Source organism: Poecilia reticulata, chromosome 20 (genome assembly GCF_904066995.2).
Source record: "Poecilia reticulata chromosome 20, P_reticulata-male-v2, whole genome shotgun sequence".
In the NCBI taxonomy this organism is placed as follows: Eukaryota; Metazoa; Chordata; class Actinopteri; order Cyprinodontiformes; family Poeciliidae; genus Poecilia; species Poecilia reticulata.
Window position 1 is genome coordinate 13140307 of NC_088849.1, and position 16452 is coordinate 13156758.

At 37.5% G+C, this 16452-nt stretch overlaps 1 protein-coding gene across 6 annotated transcripts in view; it reads right to left on the reverse strand.

Moving 5' to 3' along the window:
• The window catches only part of sema5a (sema domain, seven thrombospondin repeats (type 1 and type 1-like), transmembrane domain (TM) and short cytoplasmic domain, (semaphorin) 5A), a 157205-nt gene that overhangs the window by 97062 nt on the left and 43691 nt on the right, over positions 1–16452 (reverse strand). For all 6 annotated transcript variants that reach the window (XR_536469.3, XR_536468.3, XM_008438633.3 and 3 more), the window contains exon 2: positions 12025–12234. Coding sequence is in view for 4 of the 6 variants with exons in the window: in XM_008438633.3 (XP_008436855.1) it covers positions 12025–12172 (148 nt within the window). In the remaining 2 variants the exon portion in view is untranslated. The remainder of the gene's footprint in view (positions 1–12024; positions 12235–16452) is intronic.

Below are 16452 nucleotides of genomic sequence, written 5' to 3' on the forward strand. Positions count from 1 at the left end.
ATGTGCTACAGCTGTGTTGCTGTGTTTTAATCTTTTAAGCTTTTAACCTCTCTGTTTAGGAAAGTGCTGGGTATGGAAATCTTGGCAACCTTTTAGAAGTCTCAGAGGTAATAGTAGTCCACATTTTCAAGAAAAACACAGAAACTAATGATTACATTTAGGATTGCTTTGTGCACATAGTATGTGTCAACGACCATTTAGAATACTTTACGAAATGAAAACCTTGCTCTGCTTCACCTACTAATACAATAATTAACAGCTATTAGCTTTTTACTTTGTATTCGGGGAACAGTGAAAAATATTGCCCCTCGACCCCACAGAAATCAACCCAAATTTGGTTCACAAAAATCAATCTATTTCATGTCTAAAACACAGATTTGGCTAAACAGATGCATCTAAATTAGCCAAAAATAGAGTTAGCTCTTTCTGTACGACATCTGTGCACTCTAAGGGCTGCTTCTAATAGACTGAGCTAACTAGTAAAACAAACATCATGTCACTTTCACAAAATAATACCTTGTATTGGCTACATTTTAAATCAGGATTAGCACAACTGCTGTATAACACAATATAATCTGTCTAGGATGTGCCTTAAATTAATACATCCAACTTTACCTCCTTAAGCAGCAGGGTTGATGTGAGAGCACAGCCTGCATATCTCGATTTTTCTACAGCTTAATTTACAATAACGTTTAATTTAATCTGCAAGGAGAATGGGAATGTAAATATATATCCGCATTAATTACTCTTGTCTCCCGATTGTACACGGTGATTAAAATCTCGATTCTATAACCAGAAAATCAGCAACAGGTACCTGAATTCCTTTTTATGTTTATGTCCTACGTTTGTATGAGAGGTTTCAATGAAATGTATACTTTATGGTGGATAAGATTAAACTCTTTTTTTTTTTGGAGCCTGAGATAGGCCTTGTGCTGCTTGGAGAACATACAAACATAAAACGAGATAGAGATGTCCCAGACAGACGGTGACATCTTATCCACAACATACTTTTTCTCCCGGCGCCCAACCCATTAACCCCTGACCAATCAAATCAAGCGACAAGGAGGGCCTGTCTACCATCTGGTTACTCGATAGGTTTAGTCGATGGTAGTCAAACGGTCATGGTCGGTCGCTGTCATAATATCCACTCTCAGTATCACTTACACCTGGAAGCTAAGAGAGGTAACTTAATCTGGATAAGAATTTAGAAATACATCGTATGAGAAACCTTAGGTAATGTTGTTATTAGTCATTGTAATGACTTTGGAAAAACTCATACCTACATTTTCAAACTATGCGCAAACAATGTCGTTCAGAGGCATCTTTCTGTCATATACCAGAAGCTCTCATTCAGGGCCAGAACAGAGGGAGAGGACAGCTTGAACATCCTCCCCGAAACACATTATCTGCTTCTTCAGGCACACCTGTCAGACAGCGTTTCAAACACTCTCTCCCTCGACTGCATTAAAAGCGAGCACTTCCAGTTTCAGTGACAAACGTGGGATTTCTGAGCGGTTCAAAACGAAGACAAGCAGCGAGAAAAAAAAAAGAAAAAAAAGGAGAGAGAAAAGAGGATCCTCCAAAGAACATCTGCCGCCTCCAACTCACGTAACGGGACCGAACCCTGGCTCTCGTAACAAAACAATATAATCTGCTGAGAGACGGCGTCGTGTATGCAAAGGCACATTCCCCGCGCTATCTTTCAAGTCTCCAGTGAACAGTACAAAAAACATGACAGAGAAGAAAGTGCTAAGTATCAACCTAATAAATTTTAATTAGCCACGGTGAAATAAATATAGGAGGTCACGATCATCCTTCTCCCTAAAGATTCCTACTAAGAGACATTGCTCTTCTGATTTTATGGGGAGACACCAAGTTTTAGATGTGCAAATCCTTTTGCTCTACTGGGTTTTTTTTTTATTCCATAGGGAAGATCCTCAGCATACAAATATAGCTGTGACAACCCCCCAGAGGGGGAAACGGTACTTGACGAGCCCCAGCTTCTCCCCATAAATCTCCCAGACTCACTAGGGGGGAAACTTGCTAGGTGCTGAAGTGTGTCTGCGTGTTTGTCTGTTTGACTCCGTGTAACGTTTTACACAAGTATTCATAGCCAATGAACTTTTTCAAACCTTGGCACTTTGTAGCACTAAATTTCTACATATTTTGCAGTGAATCTATGATAAAAAACAAAACAAAAACACAATATGAAGCAGTATGTAATTGTCAGGTGTAAGAAAAACAATGACATTTTTTAAACTATGGTGTGCATTTGTATTCAGCTGCCCAAAACTGTTGACAGTAGCATTTCACAAATACGCCTTTGTTGAAGAGTGACTTTGCGTGTTTGTACAACTATTGACTGAAATTTGTGCTTATTATTTTCCTGAAAAATAGTTCAAATTCAGCATGACTGCATGGAGAACATGTGCAAACAGCAACCGTAAAGTTCAGGGGGGTTTTTTATTGGAAAAAATGCCAATTTTGAACTTTGACAGGGGCATAAATGAATATGCTTTGACCTTATCCACCTCATCATCAGTCACCATATAAACTGTCTGCTGTCTGTCAAAAGGTCTTTTGGCGTTTTGAAGGCCCTGACAGGTTTTCTTACAACATAGTCCTGTCAAACAATAAACACAATCCACATCTTTATTGTTTACTACATGGCTTGTGGCAACCTTTACGATGGCCATTTTATATTTTTTTTCTTACAAATAATGTTTTTCTTCTTACCACTCTTCCATGTAAGAAGTTGTGGATTGCAAGACTAATATATTTTCTGCAAAACGTTTATGTCACCTGAGCAAATCACTCATTGTTAATATCCAGCCTGTCAGTTTCAATTGAGCATGAACCTTTTTTCCATGAGTGACAGAAAAACTTAAGTGACTCTTAAAGTGAATTGGTTGCACCAAATTTTATTTGGCAGTATTTTAGTAAAGTGGGCAGAGAGTAGATGAATCCCACACTTTCATATTTTTAATTCTATATTAGAAAAAAATATTCCCACCCCCCAGCCCAACCAAAATAAAATTCCAATAAAATGCATCTACATTTATGTTTATAATGTGCCAAAATAAAAAAAAATATCTCATTATGATTATTTTTATGATATTCTGCATGTGACTAAAACACAAAGACAGCAAATCTGTTTTTTTTTTTTTTTAAGTGGGGCCTAAAGGTTGAAATTCACCACAACAACCTTCAAAGGATTTATGGCCTTTGTGACGGGGCCAAGGAAGCATTAATAAACATTCATAACCAAAACGGAGGGGCCCTCTCAAGGCTGCACAGCTGAGTATACAGAGCTTTCTATAGTCGCATTCATTGGGGTTAATCTGATTGTACATGGTTCAACTGCTGGACTTCTGAAGTGTGGCAGAATTAGAAACATGTTTTTTTTTTTTTCCAAAACCATCTGTTAAATAGTTTTAATTATTTCTCTTGGACAGAATTTATCAAACATAATATTCCCGTGGAAGTGAAACCGTAGGGCAACTCTCCCAGACAGTGCGTGTTCACAGTAGGTCCCATCTCCCTTACCAAATTTCACTTCTACTTTGCATGTTACATGGATTCACATCATCTGCATGGTTAAATGCATGTGATAATGTAATCCCATCACATCCATGACAGCGAAGGAGCTCAATGAATCAAGCGACTGGCTGCTGAGAAGACGAAGGCGTGATCCCGTGCAGACGCATGCACACGCGTACACACGCATGCACATGCGGATTAGGATGAATACTAACAGTGCAGCAAGGTTTCAGAGCCAACATGAAACCAGCGACCCCCGCCCTCATCCCTTAAGCCCTGTGTCTCCCACCTCCTCACAACAAAACCGCCCATCACTCACATACCGTTTGTAATTCTTCACTCTGACACCGAACCTGAGACAAAGACACAATGACAGGGTGCATACATATTTACAGCATGCATCAAAAGACGTGCCAGTCTTCAGTCTGGCAGCCTTCAAAGTTACGGCATCAGTGGCAACATGTGGAACCAATTCTGAAACATGAATGGATTTTCTAAGTGTGGTGTTAATGCCACGTGGCAGGACAAGGCTGTTTACTTTTTAATGTGGCCCCATGGTTATTTGGAGTCTTCAGGAATGGCAACCATTTGTTCAAATTGATGTGAGGGAAGCTGTGGACAAAAAAAAAACCCCAAAACTGTTTGGTTTGAATAAATCAAAAATAAAATGCAATGTCACTTTAAATGTCATGCACTCATCTGAACTATTATTAATAATATGTCGGGCATAGAAAAACAAACACTTTTCACAGGTAGAAAATCACATCTGTGGAGCGTGGTTGGGCTTAGAGGCATAAAATGAATGAATCATGCAAAACTAACCGCAATGAAGCCACAAATAAGTAGACATTACAAAGCCTTTAAATCTTAAGTTTAAAAGGCTTAAAACGACAACTAAATTCTCTTTGTTCTCTTGAAGAAAAGCCTTTTCACTCTTTTATGCACAAATTGAATGATAACCTGACTGAGGATTTTTCCCATTGTTCAGTTGTTTAAAATACTTTTTGAATAATTTAAAACCCAAACATAATATGCGAGGAAAACATGGTCAATATTATACCTCACTGCCTGTTTAACTGTGTATTTTAACAACTAACTTTTGTTCAAAATAGTCTCCATAGCAGTAAATCCACTGATGCACAAACATGTAAAACAATCTATCAATACACAAAGAAATGTTTTAGTATCCCGACAGCTCGTTTTGTTTTTAAGCTACGTCAGTTGTCAAATCATCAAGGTCTTCAGCGTCTTCAGCATATTTGTCTCTCTCGTCATCTTCAGGTCAGCCATGACTACGTTTAGTAAATCTCATCATTACTTTACTCAAAATCACTTAACTATCATCATCAGCAATTGATATTTGATCTTTTTTTTGTGGTTTATTGAACATCAGCTTTACAAAACAAACATAAATAAACTGGAACAAAGAACTGAACCAATAAAAAAAATTAAATAATAATAAAGCTGTTTTGTGACAATGAAGGTGAAGCTCCAAAGAATATTTTTTACTGAAAAACACAGATTTTTCAAGAAAGACTGCAGTACCAGCCGGATTCAAATGGCAAAGCTAGAGATTTGCGTTGATTGCTCTCATGAAAAGAAAAATAATTGCAATTTCCACCCAATACAAAAACATAATAATATTAGACTGAATTGTTTATTAGTGTTGTGTTTTCAATAACACTAGCATTTTTATTCAAATGAAAGAGCAGGTTGTGTTATCAAATGCTTTCTTCACGTTGACAGTTTCTTTTTGTTTTTTTTTGTGGTTTTTTAATAAGGTGTTGGAGTTTTGGTCCAACAAAACCACATTTGATTGAAGACAATTTTGAAACAACAAATAGTTGGCTGGTTAATGTTTGTAAATAGCTATAATATATCAATGTCAAGTGATTTCACACCATATAATATGTTTAATTATCCTAGGCAAAGTCTAGTTTGCATCAAAACAAGAAAGAAAAAAAAAGTTTCAGGGATAAAGATAAAATGCCGCAGAACCTTTTTTGCAACGTCCAAAACTGTTTCTTAAAATTTATTTGGGCATGATTTGAGGTCCCAGATCAGTCTTGTCAGACAATTACTGTTTCAAAACAAGACAACAAATATCAATACTGTCTTTTGTCATTTTTAAACACCCCAACACAGTACCTACACAGATAAAAGAAAGATGAATAGTTGTCCACTGTCACAACCACTATGCATCAAAAGTTTAATTTGCACCTTTAGTTTTCAAAGACTTTTAATTCCACAAACATAGAAAAGTATCCATTTGTTCCACTTGCATCTTGTCATCGTTTCAAATAAAACTTGGCTGGATCATAGCTGACCTTGGAGAATAATAGAGGGAGGCTTTTTTTTTGTTTTTTTTTGTTTTAGGAATAAACCTCAAAGACCTTGGATGCCTTTAAATTTAAATGAATCATCCCCAAATGTCTAATTAAAGCATCCCTGATGCTAGCTACAGCTTGTTGCATTTATGAATGCTGTGAGCCCATTTGTTTATTCTCTCATCTTTCTAAGGAAGTGTTTGTCATTCAGGGAAGATAAAAAAAAAAAAGAACTGAGCTTGTTGCGTGGCTGTAAAACAAGTCCGCCCGTCACACTCCTGAGAGTTATGGCCCTTAGCATGGCTTGTAAAGGCATTGTTTATACCCTTTAAAAGCCTTCAAGCCTACAGGTAGGAACACTTGTTAAAAATAACACTTTTATTTTACAATAGGAGGAGGAATAACAATGTAAATGGATCTCGTCAAAAGGCTTCTGCCAAAGCACACCCAGTCAGATCTTCAAATAAATGGCACATATTTACATTGCAGCCCAATTGAGACAATATTCAGCTCTGTTTTTAGTAAAGTGGAGAAACTTTATCTTTTGGGTAAACATTTGGACTACTGCTGTTGAACCGTGCAGTGAACTTTCCTTTCTGAAACCCTACATTTCTGAAACCGCCATACAAAGCAGAAAGCAGTCTTTAGACTGCACCATCCTCACACCACAGTTACATTTCTCTCAGCCAAGTGTTGTGCCAAGTCAGAAAACCACTGGCCCGAGTGGGGTCAAGCCCATGTGAGGCACACCCTTCTACTGTCAGGCCACAATCACACAGATGAGAAAAAGGTTTCACTGGAAGCCACTTGGACAAGCTATGACCTTGGCTTTTGATGATGGGAACGACCACTCTTTAAAGCAAGCTGCCGATGTGCATTTTTATGGGGTTTTTTTTTCTTTCACATTAGGAAGAAATGATTATTTTCTCAAGATTTTCTTTGGAGCCTGGTGCTCATTCATACGAGGTTAAAAATGTCTATCTTCTGATCGTTACAAAAATTGAGAATAGTTTTCTCAAGGAGGGGCACAATCAATGTGCCGTTTTCTTTTGTCAGGAAATAAAAATATTATATAAGGGTGGGTATGGTCATTGAGTTTGAACCTTGAACATTATGAAGTTTATGGAAATTTTCTGTAAAAGAAAAAAAAACTCATAATTTTTACTACCATGTTTTATGGTAGTAAGTCTTTTCTTTCAGGGAACAAATTTTGTACAAATGTTTCGCATGAGTTTATTTATGACAACTTCAGTGCATATTTGACCTACTTGGTTTCTTTAGCTTTTAAAAACTATGTTCTTCCATAAGGGTTTTTCAGCTTTTAATAAAAAACATATGAGTTGACTTGTACTGCAAAACTGCTAATATCTTAAGGTGGACCCCTATGAGGTTAACAAATAAAAGTGAACCAAGTGCAAAAAACACAGTTCAGTGATGGTCCCCCAAACATGGCTGTTATGAAAATTGTGTGAAAATGTTACTGTTTAAAAATGTTGATTTTTGCCATCTGTACTGGGTGATAGGGAGCTAATCCACAGCCGGAGTTATGAAGAGATTGGTTTTGGTCATGAGGATCTTGCAGGTAGTCTTGATTAAGGGGGCAGCAAATTTCAAGAAACAAAAATTGTCACACATAAGTTTCTATTAGTTGCATGTGTGGTCAACGAAGAAGGGAATTTTGTGCACAGCTCTAAAATACAAACAGCCCTCCCCACCCCCCCTCTCACAAAAAAAAAAAAAAACATGCTGATGTTTTATTTTAGCTTACAATCACACACATTTTTCAAAAGTAAAGTTTTCACAACTCTTTAGACATTAGCAAAAAGCACTCTGTGTACAGATTCTTTCTACAAATCTCTGACCAAGTCTCAATATATATTTGCCTTAGTCTCCAAACAAGATCATGTTTGTCTGGGCAGACTGGGCGCATTTGGTTACTGTGCTCCATAGGGTTACTTTAATGCATTTGTAGTCCTCTCAGCTTGGCCAGTGGAGAATCATGGCAGCCTCACACTGCACATTTCCAACAACAAAGGATTACAATACATTATATGGAGCACAATGACTCACAAAGAAGAATAATGGGTTTAACGAGTGGTTTTCCCTCCCTCACACGGAGACTTTGCATACGTATAATTATTCCCGCCTATGTTTATCCCTGGATATTCCGTAATGACTCAACTTATTGTGCTTTCACTACAAAAATTATGGAGCTACAACTCCAGTCTTTGAAAACAGTCTGTTTGACCTTATTACTGAGACCAATCTTTAAGAAGAGCAAAAAATTATTGAGTGTAAGATTTAATAGATAATTGAGGAGGAGGCGGCGGAAAGTTAATTTAAAATTAGAAGTTTATTTGTTTATAATGTGAGAATAAATATGATTGAAATATGTGGAAAAGTTTCACAGAAAAAGAACAGAACAATATAACATAAGTCAAAAACTTATTTTTCCTGTCTTTAGAAAAGTGAAAAAGAAAAAAAAAGAAAACATTACAGGAAGAGGACTAAGCATGCAAAAGATATTGTTTAGGCAATTAAAAGGTACATACTGTTAATCAAGTAAGTATTAAGAACTTCAATGTTTTTTTTGTTTGTTTTCTTAAATATTTCCAATGGGGCAATTGACATAAAATTCTCATCAAATCTCGGAAGCAATCCAAACAATTCACACATTCAGAAAAACTGTTTTGTTTTAAAATTGCAATGACAAAAAGTAGTTTTGAACACTCTTACAGATTATATTAAACCCTTTGCTGAAAGGCCTTTCTTGGTAACAGCATTATTAAGCTACAATGGATAAACTAATCATATGCGTTGCTCACCTGTTCTCACACAAACTCTCTTCAAAATCTAAAAGGTTCTGTGGGAGCTTTCTATGCAGTCTGATCTTCAGTTCTTTCCATAGATTTGGAAATGGATACAAGTCAAGCTTTTAACTGGGCCATTCTACAAGATTTGCTTCCACTCTAAAAGCCAGTTAAGAGTTTCCTTGGCCTTGTGAACAGGAATACTGTCTTGCTTGGAAATCCAATCTAGTTTTGTTTTCAGATTTTTATCAAATATGTCCACACCAGGATGTGAAATCCCTCTTTTGGCATGGTGGTTCTGGTTTGACGTGCAACAGAACCATCATTTCTTCAAACAGTGTGTGCAATAACATCGAAAATATTCAGATTTAGACTTATGTGACCAAACTATTTTTCAGCTTGTCCAAAACTATTTACTGGCTTGTCCAAACCTTCTGAGTCAAAAATCTATTTTTGATTGTAAATGTAATTATTTGTTTCTAAATGATCACATTGTAGAAGATTTCTCTTATACAGTAGGCCCTGTGAACCACGTCCAAGCACTAATGGAAATATCACCCTTTTTTTTTTTTTTTTTTTAATAAGTGTTACTAAAGAACTAAACCACGAAGGCTTAATGTGCCAATCTAGTACATTAGAGATCACAAACTCACTGACCAATGCTGACCCTCGAGCCGGTAACTGCACCTAACACAATGCTGGAATGTATCACATTAGCCGGGCAGTTAGTTATAATCATTGCCACTCGGTTGGCAAAGAGAGTAGAGTGCCACTTCAGCTCTAACAATAAAGTGACAGAGACAGGCAAGACAAACAGAAGTGGAGATAAAACGGGGTTCCAGCAGAGAGTGCTTATGTCCACGATGACGATGGTTATATTTTGCATCAGTTTGAGTTATGTGACCTTGGCTGTACAATTATGGTTCTGGGTTCTGCTGCACTGAAAGCAGCTCAATGACATTTTACTACTTTGCCGTGAGTAGACAGGACCGTATTGATTGCCACCAGAACTGTTTGTCGACTGGGTCTTACTGCATTTCATTAGAGTTAAGCGGTTCAATTGCAGTGCAAAATGAGGGGTAGAGAGAATGGAGTCTTATGCAGTCTCTAAAACCAAAATGCAGCACAATGTGGAGACAGTTCAGAAAGATGAATGCATCTGCACTTTGTCTCTAAAGGAAACATTTCAGTTCAAGTCAAATATATCTGTGTGGCACATTTCAGGAGAAAGGCAGTTCAAATTGATTTACACGATGAAAACGATATGACACAAGAACCAATTATTATGAAACGGGCAACAAACGTTACATTTTGTCAAATGCCATCATCAAAGTCATCAAGAATAATTATCATCATAATATATTAATCAATGTTCCAATTGCTATTGCTTAAGGGACACTCTAAGCAGGTGCATTTTTTGCCTTTACTTACAGGATCTCACTGTTTTGGATGTCTGACTCAGCTCTCCAACTGCTTTAAAATGGTGACAATGTTAAAAGCTGAGGTCCAACAGAACCAGCACTGTGGTTCTGGAACGGTCCATATTTATGTGGATAGCATTGAACACTTTGACAAGGAAAGTCTTAGCACTGTCGTGAGGATGGAAACTGGACTGAAATACATCAAAGCAGTTTGTTATTGTTAAGAAACTATTTAGCTGTTGAACCACAGCTTTTTCAATCATTTTGCAGAGGAATGGAAAGCTGGAAACTGGGCTATCGTTCAGTTTTTTATTTTTTTTAATTAAAGATTTATTTTATTAAAAACATCAGAGGTACTGCAGTTCCTACCTGCCACAGTTAAGGTCAGTATTCATGATTCAACAATAAGAAAGAGAGTCTATGTAAAAATGGCCTCCATGGGAGAGTTCCAAGGCCAAAACCACTGCTGATCAAAAACCACATAACGTTTCTCAAGCCTTTTGGGAAAATATTTTGTCAGTTTGCAAGATGACAAAGTAACTTTCTGGAAGGTGTGTGTCATGCCACATCTGACCTAAAGCAAACAGCATTTCAGAAACAGAGCACCATACTGACAGTAAACCATATGCTGATAAACAGAATATCTGCGTAGTTTAAGATTAAACTATTTTATTTTTTGGGTCGTCGCTTGAACATTTGAGCAGCACTTTCACAAATGATGCAATCTAAAATATAAATTGGGTCACTAAGAAGAAGCAAAGCTTATGTCTGTCAAAGTCTGTGGCAGTCTCGCTTAGTTTGAGGTCAATTTATGTATGGTACAGCATTGGACGAAAAGGCAATAGAGGATAGCTATTTACTTTCATCAGCATATTTTTATATGCCAATAAAGGGCAAGGTAGATACTGAACAGGCCAATGGGGATCTAAGAATAATCTTTAGGCAGTAGGGAAAACTTTGGGATACAAAATTTCCTTTCAAAGTATTGCCATTATGTCACAATGCTCAATTTTGCTGATTGCTGAACACAAATGTAATAAAATCAAAGTATAAGACACTGCTGAATACTAGTACACACAGCAAGTACATACTGGTGTGTACATACAATTTAAGCAATGATATATAAGCAAATTAACTGTCTGTTTCAAACATTATACCTAATTGAAGCTCCACAGTTTCATTATTATTACTTTAGAGACTGCAGCTTCAAGCAGAATATGTTACAAATCTGGTTTTGTCAAACTATTTCATTAATTGGAGAAGATATAGATTTCCCAAACTTTTGTTGACAAATTGACATGTTACAGTCGCACCTCACTGCATCCTCATGAGAAGCAGCTGAGGGAAGATACACAATACTACACAAAGAAAAGCACAAAATGTAAACAACTAGCAAACAGAGCAAAAGAACCTAAAGAAAAACATTTTCTTTTTCTAAGGTCAATAGCTTGCTTGTAACAAAGAAGAAACTTCAGAAATACTGTTTGTCTGGTAGCAACTATGAAACATTCAGAAGTTAGAAGTAGAAGTATGCAAAGATGCTGGAAATAGAAACTAGAACAGAACAACTCACTGTCATGGAGGAGTGTTTGTGGTTTTTGATGAGCGAAATGTGGCCCTTCTCCCAGATCGTCATTCATAACAGGGCAGGACAACATGAACAACTTCTCTACTGCTTACTAAGACGTCTATTGCTGTATATAATATATACAATATAAGAAATACGACCGCACTTTGCAGCCAGCTAATAATTTATTTTGCAAATTCAGTTTAAACACGTAACCTTAGGATTGTAGCTACACAAGTAAATGGTCGTCCATATTGTCCCAGTAGTGTCATATTTATTGCATATCTTACACCTAATTTTCATACATGTAGAAAGGATGAGAGAGCTAGCACTGATTGTCTATTCCTTCGATAGCTCACCTGAGTGTGGGATGAGTGGGTGCTCCGTCTTGTGGCAGGGAGATTCAGGCAGCAGCACCGGCCCTCTCCTGCTGGCAACACCACAAGGGCGCAGGACCAACATGCACTGCAACAGCAGCAGCGCATGCTGGATAACAGGGCGTCCCATGGGGGTCTGGGCTTCGCTTCTTTTCTCCTTAGGCCTCAAAGGCCAAGAGCAAGAGGACACACCTGGTAGGACAGAAGGAGAAAATGACAGATTAAGGTTTAGGGAAAACGTGTGATCTGAATACAGTTTCAGTTTGGCCACGATAAGTCTTCGTCATCTGCTGTATTCCCTAAAGTGTTTAGACGAGGAAATGAGGAAAAAGATATACGTTCCGACTGAGAAGCAGAGACGAGAAGGGGAGCGAATGTGAAAGACGAAAAAGACAATATTCTGCAGATTTCCGCAGCAGTGTGCGAACTTCTCACAGCCACAGAGAGACTTTTCACCTGTGACGCCGAGTGCATGAATCAGACACGGTCTGCATTACCTCATTCACCTAGAGTGGGCATCGATGTCCGTTAGTGGCAGAAATATGCCTCCTTTGACGAAGATTTTGTTCCCAGTGAAGTTAAACTTTGGCATATTTCTTCAAGGAGCGCAGAAGCAGCTCTCTGCATTTTGTGTATTTATGTGTTTTTTTACATTATTAATAGTTTATAACTTTTTGTGTGCCAGTGAGTGAAACTTGGGACGACGTAGAGCTTCACCTGCTTCCCTAAGGGTCAACTGAATGCTTTGTGCTGCTGTAAATCTGTTCTTTTCTTTTTTTTTTTTTATTCACAGCCGAGGCCCTCCGATTACAGAACGTGATTATTATGTTACACATCAAACAGATTTATGCTGGATGGAAAATTCAGTCGCAGCAAGAAAAACAAGGGAGTTTGCACAGCTCAGTTGTTCATAATTTCTTTCATTGTGGGGGTGAATTGATGAGCTGTCTAGACCACCTACATCATTAATTTTTAATCATTAATATGATGCTATTACAGGAACGATTCACGCTGCGAGCAGCAGAAGCAGGAGAGCTCCACTGACTTTGCATGGCTCATCACTGGCAGCATTGGTGGTGAAGTGAGTAAAGATAGTGAAGATAATAATGGAAATCATTGGTTTCATTTTTCCCCAAAAGGTATTTCCAGCTGAATTTGAAGAACACTTCTATTTTCTTTATTTCATGTGAGCTGTGGGTTTCATTTGTTATGCTGACGAGAAAAAAAAACACGAAAAAAAAAAAAATCCCGGAACAATTCTCCCTCCCGGATAGAGTCGATTTAGTGTACATTGTAGGTAGCAAATAGTAAAAAAAAAAAAAAAAGATTAATTTTGTCTTCATGCATGAAGGTAGAAAAGCATGAGAAAAATCGGCTTGCTGACAAAAAAAAAGAAAAGAAAAAAGAAAGCAAAACAAAGCCTAACTCTCTCTGTAGGCAAACCTTGCCTCCACTGTTCCCTGAAGTGTGAATCTTCCTTCAAGCTTGAACTGACGGTGGGGTGCAACATGAGACGCGTTTCTGTTCAAATTCTCAAATAAGATCACAACAGTGAAAGTTTCTTCCCGTTTTTTGTCTTGAATTTCTTGAAAGGTTAAATTGAGTTCTGTTTGCAGGATCTCGGGGCATATTTCTGCGAGGCACAGGCAGAGGAGATTTAATGCAAAGCACCTGTCATCTGCAGAATAGAAAGCAACACCCAGACACTTTTTCACTAAAGCCCATTTCCCTTTTGTCTTGGTACTTCTCACGTCAGTTTCTGCAGTCCTTTTCTTTCATTTAAGTCGTTTCAAAGTCCATTTCCCTCTCCTGCTAGTTGCCTCTGCGATCCATAACAACATTTTCCTCAACAAAATCCAATCTCACCCTCTAGACTTATGCCTAGGACTTTCTTTCAACTGTTGGTCTCCTAATGTTTTATGTCTGCATTGGCTTAAAAAATATATATTTCACAATCTGCAGGGCAAAGAGGTGTTTCTAACTAAGGAAATTAGATATAGTGAGTGTTTGTGTGGAACATAGATTTAGTCTCTTGCATTCACAGGAATTTCTGTAAGCGAATGTGCAAGCACAAGTGGCTTTCACACATGCAGTGAGTTAGCAGAAAGAAGCTTAAGCTCGGATCAGCATGTAGAAAAACCCGTTTTAAATCTTTCTCTCAAAAAAACAGACGTGTTTTCAAGCGTGCCTCGGCACATGTATATTTGACTAGAAAGATCCACCGTGAGATTACAAAATTATTAAGAACGCACCATGACACAGACTATCAATCAGAACATAAATGGTCTTTGAAAGACCTCGACAATGTTTTCTGGTGTACATCAAAGACACAGTGCAATCTGCAAAATTATTAGTAAAATCAGAGTTGTTCATTAGTATGGGGATTCAACATGGGTCCCTGCCATTCTCAAGCCAAGGTTACAACATTAACCTTTCACTGGGTTTAAATTCATCCAACTAACTCATTACGATGCACTCAGTGGCGCGGCCGCCTGCTGGGGCAGAATGTGCACCAACTAAAAGAATTTTAAAAAGACATCTTTACCCCCAAAATGCAAGGCAATTATAAGCTCAATTAGACGCCAGGTTTGTGATGCACTCGTCTTCCCCACTGGTAAAGGGCTCTCGGATGGGGAGAAACACGCAGACCTCCAAACTGCAAAAACCTTTTAACGTGTCCTCCAAACTTTTGACCCAAACCGGGTTTTAGATTTTTCAAGTTGTGTTTTTTTGGCAATAAAAGGTGAGAAGAGGAGGGGCAAGAAGGAAGACAATATACAAGTTGGATTAAATAGTGTTTATAATATATCGAGTCCTTAGTATTAAGTAGCTTTTTTTTTTTTTTCTGCATGTTTCCTGTCGTATTTTTGATTAATTTCCCTTTGGTGATAAGTTCCAAATTCAAATCTTTAGCCTCCTCATGACACTGCATTATATATCATCAGTATTTCCCTCACACTGAAATAAGGTTTTCCAAAACATTTCCAGGGATCCTGGACACCAAAGGAACGCCTTATTTCAGCATATAAACACATAGATAGACAGTTATGACACATCATATTTTTATTTAGGCCTTCCTTGTTGGTTATTTTATCACAAAGAAGTATACAAAGTGTTGCAATTTACACAGCAGTCCCAATTCTCAAAAGTCTAAGAAAAGTATCCAAGTCATAACATTTTCTTACACTTCATGCTGAAGACTTACTTTTCCTTAGTGACCGATTGTAAAAATGCTTTCATGATATTTTGTAAATTTTAAAGTATAGATACACCACACAACTTTTAAATCCTCCACATGATAAATGAAATCTTAGTATTCACAATAGCACACTGGTTTCAGCTGTTTTTTTGTCCACAACTGAAAGACTTGAGGTGACACACTTAAGAATTTTACCAGCTGAAGGATCACAATTTACAGGGTCCATCAAGCCAATTACAACCCACTCACAAACCCATCTAATTTCATTAAACTATTGCAAATGTGACAGTTTAAAGGAGTAAACTGTCAGTAAAGAAAAATTAACTGGAATAAAAAATAAATATTTTCAGAATTTAGACAGAAACATCTGTCCCTCCCATCTGTATCTTTTTTTTTTTTGCTTCCCAGTACTGGCATAAGAAACAGAAAAATGATAAAAAGCATCATAAGGGGAAACAACTAAGACATCTAAAGGCCTTTTATAAGTTAAGCCTTTGGGAGACCCCCGGGTGGCATGATTTATGCGCTCATATGTGTTTGCATCATATTTTGCAATGTAAGTAACACAACACAAACTGCAACAGTTACACAACAAATCATCTGACTTGTTGCATCATTGCCATTCAGAGACATCTAGTGCATCCTCTTGTTTTAACTCACCACACGCCTCCAACTAGTCCTGTGGGAAAGAACAGAGAGAGATTTCTGTGCCGTTTGGTGATTTAACGCTAAATTGTCTCCAGGGAATTTGAACAGGCCTCCGTTTTTTCTTACTTCTGCTCACTTTCTCACATGTGAACACACATGGACACCGCAAGTGCATTCACGGTAAACACTGAGATATGACCCAGGGACTTTTTTTTTTTTTTTTTTGATGGATAATATCCACATACAGCGAAGGCACAGAACAGCAGTGCCACAAGCCACACATAAAAACAATTACATAGCCAAGGGTGTTGTCATATACAGTCATTTTCAATACAGTGGAGTATTTTTGAAAAGCTAATTCATTTCAATAAATCAGTTCACTAAGGTAAACACATTAGATCCATTGCACAACTATATGGTTGTGAATTATGACTTTATGCTCCGCAGCTAATGAAAACATGACATTTAAGATTACCAGAGCAATAAAAAAATATATTTAATAAAGAAATGTGGGCTTAATGAAAAGCATATTTAATACCTGGTGGTAGTAAATGCACCACATA